General features: G+C 32.0%; 1 protein-coding gene across 1 annotated transcript; it reads right to left on the reverse strand.

The window, feature by feature from the left end:
• Window positions 1-484: 484 nt before the first annotated feature.
• Window positions 485-8,427, reverse strand: LOC112681668 (ectonucleotide pyrophosphatase/phosphodiesterase family member 5-like). Its single transcript, XM_025551945.1, has 6 exons — window positions 7,681-8,427; window positions 4,674-4,783; window positions 4,000-4,173; window positions 2,670-2,851; window positions 2,388-2,585; window positions 485-1,178 (listed from the first exon to the last, which is right to left on the reverse strand). The coding sequence occupies exons 1-6, from the start codon at window positions 8,035-8,037 to the stop codon at window positions 841-843; spliced, it is 1,359 nt and encodes a 452-aa protein (XP_025407730.1). The 5' UTR covers window positions 8,038-8,427; the 3' UTR covers window positions 485-840.
• Window positions 8,428-12,514: the final 4,087 nt, after the last annotated feature.

A 12,514-nucleotide genomic window follows, 5' to 3' on the forward strand; every position in this document is an offset into this window, starting at 1 on the left:
GCCGTTCGGTAACTTAGACATTCTGAGCAAAATAATTTACATGAATAATAACATATCTTTTGGATCAGAGTGGTTACTAGCCGGTGGTGTTTTCGCGTAACGTGGTTAAATCATTTATTCAGGTGTTAAAATACGTGCTGAAAATAATGGTTGGTCGGTTGAACACACTAACATATATCTGAGATTACATACACCATAAACTGTTAAGCCCATATTATATACTAATAAGAATTCTGCAATATCACGTGGGATGAAAGTCAATCTATTTCCACAATTGAAATTATCATTTAATCGATGTAATAATATTAATTATATACAGTAGAGTCGAGATAATCCGAACGGGACTGAGGAAAGGGATCGTAAAGTAAGTGCGACTGGTATATTTAAAGCACATTGACAACGTACAGCATATACATTTTTATATTTAATGAAAATAAACCGGCTATGAAAAATAAAATCTAATATTTTTATCCGATTTCACTTGCATAAGTTTTTAAAATATCGAGAAAAAAAAAGATACATACAGTAAGTGTTAAAATCTCGCCTAAGACGATATTTCTATATTACGATATTTACATGACTAAATTAAAAATGAAACTAAAACTAAATCGTCGTGAGAGCAGCAGTGCGGAGGGTGCGATTGGTCGGCGGTCATCTCCGTCGCCATCCTACACCCCGCGATCGCGCTTAATATCGTCCTACGTCGTAGAGTTCCGGCCGGTTTCCAGGCGCCAACTGCAACCGTGGCGGTGGAAACTATAGAAAGCGTATACAGAGCGTTTAGGACGAAGCGAGGCACACGGGCACGACGTCCGGACAGTCCACCGGCACCGGCGGTGGTCACAGGTACCGGGACGCGGTGCGCAGCGTCATCGCGGCGGACGCGACACACGCGACGACCGACAGCGACCCTTTGGCGCAGGGGCCACCGGCCCGGGACCCGGGACGCTCGGCCAGTAGTTGCTCGACGGCGGCCACCGTGCCGTTGGGACGCACCGCATTGCTGGCCAACTGCTTCAGGTCCATGACGTGGCTGATCAGCGGGTAAATGTCCACGTTGTCGAACGGCTGCGCGGTGAAGTTGCGCTTGAACAGCGGCCCGGACGCCATGAAGAAAGCCCGCATCGGTGGCTCCTCGTTGTCGTAGCCGTGCGTGCCCGCTTTGAATTTCTCTTTTGCTGCAATTTAAGGAATCGCGTCGATTATTGCCCCGGTCATCTCTTATCGCGTTTATTTAGCTGTTGACTTCCATCAAACGTCGCCCGACCACGGTCTTGAACCAGTCACGAATCACGTTCCGAACCGTGGACCCGGAAAACATTCGATCCGCTCACAACGGAATACTTTTGTGGACGTTATACGAATGGTTATTACTAGGTTTGTAAATTTGTAGAAGAGTGAATTTTTTTTTTTTTTTTTGGTGATGGTAAAATGTAGCTTTGTAAATACATAATTTGAATTATGTGCCTACGAATCCATTTATGCAATTTTTATTTTGCATTTTTTGACACTTTTAATTTTTTAGGTCATATTTGTTCATTTTTAGATCATATTTTTCTTTTTTAGTTCATTTTCCAGTATTTTTAATCAAACTATAAAGTCTAAAGATGAATGAGGTACCCGAAAATAAATATATTTTAGTTTTTTTTATTATTTTAACAAAATAAATACTAAAAAAAAAACATTTTTTCAGGTGAATAGCATTAAGTAGAGTATAATAAATATATTAAGTATAATCAACTTTTTATTAATTTTTTTTTTATTAAATAAATACTTTTTTATGCATGTTATGTACTAATGTATAATATCCTGTACTCATATTTAGGTAAATATAAAAATTAAATTAAAAATCATTTTAAATTAATTTTATTCTATAATTTTTGGCATTTTATATTGTATTTTTTTTTGATATTTTTAATGCATTTTTTAAGGTTATTTAGTGAATTGAATTCACAGCACTAGTGATTATAGTTTTTGATTAACCGTCGGGATAATTATTTCGAATCGGTTCGGAATGCGTTAAAAACGTTTACAGTTATTTGAAAATTTTATAATTTTTGTAAAATTATACATTGTATAATAATTATATGTAATTATTTTCTTGTACTTCACAGTTACGAAAAAAAAAAAAAAATTAAAACGCATTGATGTGTCTCATTTTTTTTCTTTTCAGATCGATAAATCAAACAAGGTCAAATCATTACCTAAACGAGTCAAGGCCGTGATTGGAATCATTGCATTTTAAAGTAGAAAATGAACAGGTTTTGTTGTTTATGACATCATTTATTATGATCATGCAATTAAAATCAAACAATGCCGACGAGGACATAATATGGTATAGGTACTCTGATACTTTTTATTCTTTAAGAGTTTTTATTTAAGCTTACTTGTATGTTTCAGAAGATCTTTGAAATATTCGTCCCAAAATGCATAACCTGGTTTCGCCAACACATAAAGCAGCCCATTCAATCTGTCTGTATTTTTCATATGCCATCGATCTAGTAGTTGTTCCTTTTTAAACACGTCAAATGTTCCATGTGTTTTTGATGCATTTTTAAGGTTACTGTAAACTTCGTCGTATTTACCTGAAAATAATAATAATAATATTCATATCCATCATATGCTATGGACTGAATATAAAACGACGATTTTCGCTTCAAATTATTTACCTGGGTTTGGATTTATAAAGGCGTTAGGGCCTGTGACTTCGACTTTACATGTTTTATTTGATATATAGTTGTCTAAATATATAATTCTATCATATGTGACTGTATCCATTCCGTGGTCACTGAGAAGAATCAGGTTTATTTTGTTTTCTAAATTTTCCTCTTTTATCCGTTCAACTATGTATCTACAAAACAAAATTAATTGTGTTATTTATACATTTTCAATTTTATAATATACTAGTGATAACCTATAAGATACTACAAAAATGATTGTACATATTTCATCAACCCGCTACCTAAACTGCACATAAGTTTTTATAGTTTAATACTTTACTGACGCAACATTATGCAATAAACACAAAATCAGTATAGTCAATTAATTTAATAAACATATTATATTAATACACTAACTATAGATAATTAAACATAAGTAACAAATTACTATTTCATTAATTATCTTTAAATACAAATAATTTATTTTTAAACAATATTAAATTATATTTAGTTTATTTCAATGAAATATAGTGGTCTGAATTTATTTAATATATTCAACGCTGGTTATGAATACATAATTTGCTAAATATAAAGTGAAATAATCATTCCTAGAGAGCTTCTTTTTATATATTGTAAAACATACGTTTTACAACGCTGATTTTCACAGTATATGGTTCCAATAGTTTAGTTTTTAATTGTGTACTTTATTTATGTGAAGTATTCAAGCAGGAATTATATTATTATACAGAGCAATCACGATAACTTTAACGTGAAAAGAAGAAGGAAAAATATTCGGGTGTTCTCTATCAATTTTTATTAAAGTATACATAAAGAAACCTAATATTATGTGGATTGTAAGTCTTAGCTATTAGGCTGTAATAACAGTAATTTTAATTTACTTAACTCCACGGTTATTTATAAAAATGTATAAGATGTTGGAAATTCCAAGGTTCGCTCTAAATCACGATACTATATTTATCAGTTATTATGATGAGATATTCGAGAGTATAAAATGTTACCAATGATAAATATTTGGTTAAACAAAGTGAGTAAATATTTTTAATTCAAGATCAATACTAAACTGTCTCCTTTGAAATTTAATTCGTTAAAGAATAAATCAAGATCAACTATGGTATGTACTAGTTTAAAAGTAAACATAACAATTGCTTTAATTTATTATACTTTCTTTCAAATAATTAAACTACGTACATTCAAATATAACCACTATATTTTCATATAGAATATTAGCTTATGGAAAATTAATTCATTCAGGTAGCAATATGTACAATTATGTAGCTTTATAAATTAAATTTTAAGTTTAATTAAAAATCATTAGTACTTGACTGTAGTATCTACTCGGACGATTTGATTTTTTATCTCATGTGATCCAACTCCAAATACATGGCCAGTATTATCTGGTTCTTCGAAGTAAGCAAAAACTAAATTTGCTGGTTTTTTATCGTCTTTAATCCACGATATAACTGTATCCACACGACTCGACCAGGGTGTTGAACTACAAAACCAAACAACAAATAAATATAAACAAAAACATACTAATTTTTCATGCAGTGATAACCCTAATAACTGCTTATAATTATTTAGGTGTCAGTTATAATATTTAACATTGCATTTTATATGATTAAATTCGATAATTATTATAATTGAAGAAAAAAAAAATCTGGAAATAACTAATGTTTAAGGAAAAATAAGAAGATAAGAATAATAATGTCAAATTAAATATATCATGATTTATGGCACTTTTAAATCTATCATTCATGACTTGATTTTTTGAACTATAACTAAAATATATAAAATAATAATTTATTTAGTCTTAAGAAAATTATTACACTAAAAATCAAAACATTTACATTAAGTAACAAATACAATTTATTCATTTATTTGACTTAAATTTTGTAAGTTTTGTACTTTGAATACATTTAAATCCCTCAAAATTTAGTCCCCAACTTAACCGAAAAATTCTACGCTCTACTCATGATTTACACATATTATTACTAATTGTATACTGCAACATGAGTCGATGTTTTGCCTTGATATGGAAATTCGGATCCAGGCCACATCATCACACCACTATGACGACCACCACCACTATTTTCGTTCTGCGTCTGTAAATAAAACATTTCATTTGGTGCTAATATTTAACATTTTGAGCGTATCAGCTTAACTTTTAAGATGATTTATGCTATCGTAATTTGTGCTAATGTATGCTATCGTAATCAGAAGCTGAAAAAAGTACTTCAGTAAAATATATTTTGGTACATATACGAGTAGTTGTTTATTACGCACCACATTCTATAATATTATGAACATTGATTACTAATACAAAAATATTGAACAATAATTAGATATTTGTTATTATTTTTAAAATATGATGATTAATTATGTTCTTCGAATATGGTGCACGCGATTAATTTTTTTAAATTACCAGATCAGAATAATACCGTTGTTATAATTAGTAATTAAATATGCAAAAACGTCATGCTATAAAATTTTCCTTTTTTATTTCTATTACTATCTATGGCACTTAAAAAATTAGTGTAATGTTTAGTGATAATTGTATTTGTAAATTATGTATTTGTAATTGTATTTGTGTTAGTATAAAAATAATATCACTTTTACGTATTCCTCTCAATTATTATTTTTTGAACGTTCGGAACTTTTATTTCAATTGAACTATTGTTTATTTACAACCACATAATGAGAATAGTATTTTGAAAAAAAAAAATTAATTTATTCCTGTTTATAGGGTAGTTTTAGATTTGAATCATAGGTTATAATATATTCAGTAAAAATATTTGCAGCTGTTGATAAGGACAATATTACAAACAATAATTATTAATTTTTAAGTAATAGTAGTATGTGTTTTACTTAATATTACTTTTTTGTTTAGAGTATTAATATTTAAACATAATATATACATATATTAAACAATAATAAATAATTTAATAATTAATATGATAATTAATTATCTGTTTACATACTACGAATAAAATATTGCTTATAAATAATAATTAATTAACAAAACTATGCTCCTGCGTTCTTATGTACATGACACTTTTGAATTATAGACTTTAATGTACATATTACCAATATAAATACTAGGGTTCAGAAGTACAAGAGAGATGCATATTTACTGTATGCTCTCGATTTATAGCATACCAAGCTAAAAATCCAAGCTATATAATGTTGAGTTTAAAAATTGAAAATTAAAAATGCATATTTTTCATATTTCATTAATTTTAGAGAAAATGTCTATACGAGTATTTAATATTTTCTAAATAAATTCATTTTTTCATTCTTAAACAATTTATTTTAAATAATGTTACATAACACAACACTAATAACGCAGAAAACGTACATCATATAAAATTCATTATTATTTTTGGTGGTTATTTATTATTATTTTTTATTGTCTACTACGAGTTTAACGAAAATATTAGTGGTTCAATTCAACAACTTAACAGGTATTATATAACATATATCTATTTTGTATTTCATAGATAATGAAAATATATTTGTTTAATCATTTTTTCAAGAAAATCTCAAATGCCAACCGGTTATACACCATATTTCAGTTTTCAATAATACATTTTTTTAAGTATAGGTTTTTAGATATTGCTATTTAACTTTTATTAAATAAATAATTTTTCTCTTTTGCATAATGCACATTTTTTCAAGCATATATTACTTTTATTGGCTTCTATAACTTCCGAGCCCAACAAATAATAATAATATCACGGAAATATTGGATTGAATTATGAGAAGTGTGAATATTATAACTTATAAACGCTGTACATAGAACGAGTAAATTAATGAAATCAATTTTTGTGAAACGTAAAGATTAAATTTTAACAAGTACCGTAGAAAAATAAGCTGCTTGATGATATATAGATAAACCGGATGCTAGTATTTTTTATCATACTGAGCATAAATACAAAGGTTCACAAATCAGATGTTGAATAATGTATTTAATAAAGATTTTGGAGCGAAATTTAGTATCATATGTACAAGATAATCATAATTTTACGTGACAGTAATTTCGTTGAATAAATTAATAAATAAGCAAAATACTATAAGAACATTTTATGAATTTCTGTAACTAATCTAAAGATTTTATTTTTCGTATTTTTCTGTAGGTTTGAGTAAATGGCTGTTAAATTAAATCTTGAATACTCTATATAGAACAGTGCAGTTTTATTGATAATGATTTTTGATTGGAATGGACAACCAAAAAGAGAAAAAAAATTTTCAGGCTGTGCTCTTTTACACTCTCAAAAGTCGTATGGAGCATGAATAGCCTAATTCCTATAAGGAGATTAATACTTTGTATTGCATAATCGATCGATTTGGATTTAATTTGTTACCGTTCGTAAAATAATCGGTTTATCAACAGCGATTCAGAACCTATCTAATCTAACAGGGAGGAAATGATCTAGGGTCTTCGTGTACACATTTCAATGAAATCGAACACAGACGAGAATGATTAAACTTACTTTTTTATATACAATATTGTTTAGACCGGGTGTATTTGAAAATAACGAATGGTGTTGATAATACGTATTAACAAGCATCACGTAGGAACGAATCGAAGAGAAGATCGCGCGAAAACACGTGGATTATTTAACGATTAGCGTTGGAGGAGGACACGTGCAATTTATTGTATGATCTTAACGGAAGTGGAACTAGGAATTTTCACGCCCGTGGAAAATGTTAAAATTATGCCCTATCATAGACCAATAATCAAATACTCTTCTCGAGAATTTTTTTCTAATAATTAATATACAATCATACTTATTGAGTTTTAACCTAATAATAACAGGGTTTAATAATGTTAAAAGTATCAAATTGGTTGTTAATAATTACAAAAATTACACCCCCTCTAAAATATTACGCCCGGGGATGAATCCCCCGTGTTCCACTCCCTAGTTCCGCCCCTGGATCTCGAGGGCTCTGCGAACTAAACGCAACTCGTCGCCCGTACGTCGACGGGACCCGCGCTCACCCATATCGGCACGACGTTCTCGTTGTAGTGGAACTGCTCGTACGTGTAGTGCATGGACCTGTTGTGCCGATCGAACATGTAGTTGTCCAGCACGCCGTGGGTCTCGGGGTACAGACCGGTGGCCACGGTGAAATGGTTGACGAACGTCTTGGTGGGGAACACGTTGCGCATGTACGGCGGCGAGGCGGACGCTAGACGGAAACGGGCCAGGTGCGGCGTGACGTCGGGCCGCACGTAGTCCGGATGGAAGCCGTCGAACGACACGACCAGCAGCAGCGGGTGCGACGTGACCGAGATGGCCGGGTCCGCGAGGATCGCGCACAGCGCGGCCACGGCGGCCACGATCGACAACGTCATGACGGCGGCCGGTCGACGGGCTCGCGCGATGTCGGCGTTCAGTGACGGTGGCCGGCGGGATGAGCCCGACGACGATGGACGTGAACGTGATGCACGGTCGACGACTGGTGGCCGTGCGGCCCGACGGCGGCGCAGATCACGTGTTCGCGGTCGCCGAGCATGTCCGTGAAAGCCCTTGCGGCCGGTGTCCGGCGTCGGGTGCGTGCGGAATCGGCGGCGATTGTGATGCGTGTCCGGAACAAGTGCGACGGCGCAGTGACGGCGTACGGAACACGCGTGCACACCGGTCGGTACGTGAGCAACGACTGGCCGCACCGGTGCTCTACTACCGTGGTACTCTCCCTGGTCGCCGCGGCCGCCTTTCTCCGCTGTGCTCGCGCCCGACCGGTGTAACGGAGCGGGTCGCGAAGCTCGGTGGTGGACGAGCGGTCCGATAAGCGGAACACGCGAGCGCACGCGCGCGCACTTCTCGCGGTTATTCGTCTGGAGGCGGTTAACGGTACACATTTAGCGAGTAGACGACGTGATGAAAACGTCGTGTGTTAAAAAAATAAAAATAAAAACAGCGTTTACCTAAACACGTGCATGCGTCCGTCCCTGCCTACGGATATGTTCTGTCCACGGGTCAGGGGCGGCCAACTTTTGTAGACTTGTGATCGAATTATGAGTTTTTCTAGGAGGTCACTGTCGACCGAAAAAAAAAAACGCGAATAATGTCACGTTATATACATGTACAATTGCACTTCTTTCACTTCTATTTAAAATATTAACAAGTAATAACGACATCGATGTTACAACTTTACGTAATACGTTTTTCAGTATGTTTTTTTTTTATCTATTTGCGATAAATACCATTGTTCAATACGGAATATGCGTTCGATTACTAATCACTACTGTTGATAACTATTTATTTCCTTATAATTTACAGTAATAAATAAATAAGAGAATACATTTTTATGTTTTTCCTCGACCAACCAATATAAAAATTAGATTAATACGGATGACAAAATATTTATTTTCATTGTAAATTAACTGATTTTTATATTCGTGGGTCGAGGAAAAACATAAAAATCTATTATCATCGTCTTTTTTTTTATCGTGACCGACGATTTGTTAACAAGAGCTAAAAATCGTAACGAAGCGTTCAACGTCAACAGAAAAAAGTTTTGCCAACGGGTTTCGACTCTGGAAGACATTTATTTCATTTTCATTATCATCTTTGTTTTTATTTATTTGTTTGCCAAGGAATACAATATTAGAATAAGACCCATTGTGGCCATGAAATCTTCAAACGGAACAATTATAAATATTCCACTATACGTACCATTACGATATCACTATATGCACCTTCAAACAAAACATGGTTTCTACTTAACGTGCCAATTATATACACATGCTCGTACAATGAGCAAAATACTATTTTTTGTTTCGTATAACACTTTTAATTATTATCCTATTGGCCCCATCATTCGCTTTTGCACGGAACTAGTGCACCCATAATTCTTGGTCTACTGTTGTTCTATATAATTACTGGTTACGACTACAATCGATTCATTCGGATCGATGTCTTATCCTATGTGATTTCCTGCTTAATAGGTACGTAGAAAATAATATTAAAGCGTTATTAAATACGTAATATGCGCAGCAATCGTATCTGAATTGACATTCGGTTGGACAGAGGTCGTTCAACAAATTATCAACACGATTCAAGACGTTAATATAAAAATAACTAATTAAGTAACATCGAGTTTCGTAACAGTTTACCTTCATACACGTGAACAAGCCCGGATTAGGATAGTCTTGGGCCTAGGGCCAAAAAATTTTAGAGGCCTATATTAATAAGTAATAATTAGGGCTAGGATTTATATGCGTTTGCATGTTTTTTCTTCTTAAGTCCAAATTGATTGGTTTTCAAAATGTCCGCGATATAGCCTATTTTCGATTAAATAGAATAATTTTTTTTTTTTTGCATCATTTTCATATTTTGAACATAATGTGTGTAATTTCATATCAAAAGATTTTTGAAAAATCATGTTAATTTTACTAATTTTTAAACTTAAATTTTCAATTTTTTCTTACAATGCTAATTTTAAATGGTACTTATTTAACGAACGTTTGTTTTTCGTACCGTCGTAAATATACTACATATATAATCTTATCATTGTATTAACCGATGTAATTATTCACGCATTATTTAACGACGTACTTATTAGAGGTCTGCACGGGCCAACAATTACTGATCCGGCCCGGTCGAAATTTTCTGCTGACATATAACGGCCATTTCACAGTCGCGCGCATCGTCCGCAACGTTTTCGAATTTAAGTTTATACGTGCCGAACTGACGTGGGCCCGTATAGGTTTTTGCGATCGGCGAATATAAACATGTAAATATATATTTATTATATGAAATTAAACAATGTAAGTTGAAAAACGCCACGTATGAATGTACGGCTGTGAAACAGGTCTAAAACCTTAAAGATATTTTTCAAAAACCGGCTAGGCCCTAATGAATGTTTGTACGGGGCTTGCACGTGGAACATGTTTCTATCAATTAACTCCAATATCAGTACATAATAATCAAGATCAGTAAAGTGGCAAAAAAAAAATCCTACCGTTAAAAAAATATATAATCATTGTATATGATACAATATTATGTAAAAATTTTTAATATTATTACGGGTAAAATGCGAGTGGTTGGTAAATTTTAAATTATGTATTATAGCTAATATTAGTATATTATTTCATTTATATTTTATCATCGTCATACGTTCGTGTTGCAATTACTTTGAAATGTTTTTATTATTAAACAACTGTTGTTGTTCTTATGTTTATCAATAGGAATTTGAATAATTTTACAGATAAAATTAACGATTTCTTTAGGTTGAGAGTTGTTTCTTTGTTTTATTTTCATTTATCTTGTGCCATACATTGACTCAATATTCAACTAGTTGGTATACAACATTACCTATACGTATTATGATAATACTTGACCAAAAAAGTGTAACAGCGCGTATAGTTAATACTGCGTATGTACAACTATATACTTTTAAATATTTTAAGTCGATTAGTTTAACGATAGCAGTGGTTCGACCTTTTATTTTGAAGGAAAATTCGAATTTTAAATTTTTTCTACGAGCCTAAACTCAGCTGGTTAGCTTTTGTACTCCAATACTGAAGTCGATTCAAATATTGTTTTTTATTTTACTAATTTAATTACAATGCATAAACACAACCATATGTGTTTGAGTGAATAGTTTAAATATAACTTCTTATCTTACTCTTAACTACGAATAATTAAAACACGCATTTGGATTCCTGACATACTGGTACTTTCAGCATTAGCTATAACATTTTAATAGCTGTGGGGTATCGTTTTAACCAAATTTATTAGTCAGCTGAAAAAGGTTATTCATACAGAAGTTTAGATTTTGTCAAAAATATTTTCAAAAATAAATAGTTACTGAAACGATAAAAAAACAATAATTTTTATTTAATAAATTATAATAATTGAAATACAAATTATTGGTATACGTTTGTTACAAATAGGGCATTGCCACAATGGATTCGTAAATAGTATAAAATAAGTTTGGAGTGATTGAATTGTCTAAAAACATTTCATTTTATCAAAGTCCTACTTAAGTGTTGACAATCTTTACCATCGAAAGGTCATACAAAATGCCACGTCTGTTAAAATTATTGGGCATCGAACTTTTTTCAGTATTGAGGCAGGTTTTAGAAAGTCATATTTTAAAATATTGGGTTTTAGAATATCAAGTTTTAGAAACACTATGTTTTAGGAAATAAAACTTTCAGAATTTAAATTTTTAGAAATATTTTTATTTTTATGTTGTTTACTCGCATATATAATGTTTTTTAATAATTCTTTTATAATAAAAAATAAATATAATATCATAATTGTCAATACTTAAGATTATTAGCAATAGCTCTTATAAATTCATCTAAATTATAATTAGAACCATCAACTATTCGTTTACATATTTGCAAAAATTTATTATTTCGTGCAGTGGCGAATTAAACAATTTGACGCTTACATGTAGGACATTTGCCGCCGTTTCATTTTAAACTTTTTTTTAAAACAAAATACATATAGAAATATATTGTTAGTTAAAGTATTCTTTATTATTTTAAATTTAATACAATAGTCAAATATTAAATCATTTTCGTTTAGATTTTGAGGTAAGCGAATGTATCGGTTAGGTCTTGAAAGTCAATTGTCGACATTAATTCCGATTCCATGCACAGGAGAGCCAAAATATTTAATCAATTTTCGCCATTAGTAGATCTTAAATAAGTTTTAGTTCTTTTGAGACACAAAAGTAATCTTTCTACCGAACAAATAGTAACCGCCGTACAGGAGTATATTATTAGAGATGCTAACATTCGGAAACAGTTCTTCTAAATTCTGATTTCTAAAAAAATGTAAAAATAATGTAATTTATTTTGTTGTTTTTTTTCT

The sequence above is a fragment of the Sipha flava genome, unplaced genomic scaffold (genome assembly GCF_003268045.1).
Source record: "Sipha flava isolate LNK unplaced genomic scaffold, YSA_version1 194_pilon_pilon, whole genome shotgun sequence".
In the NCBI taxonomy this organism is placed as follows: Eukaryota; Metazoa; Arthropoda; class Insecta; order Hemiptera; family Aphididae; genus Sipha; species Sipha flava.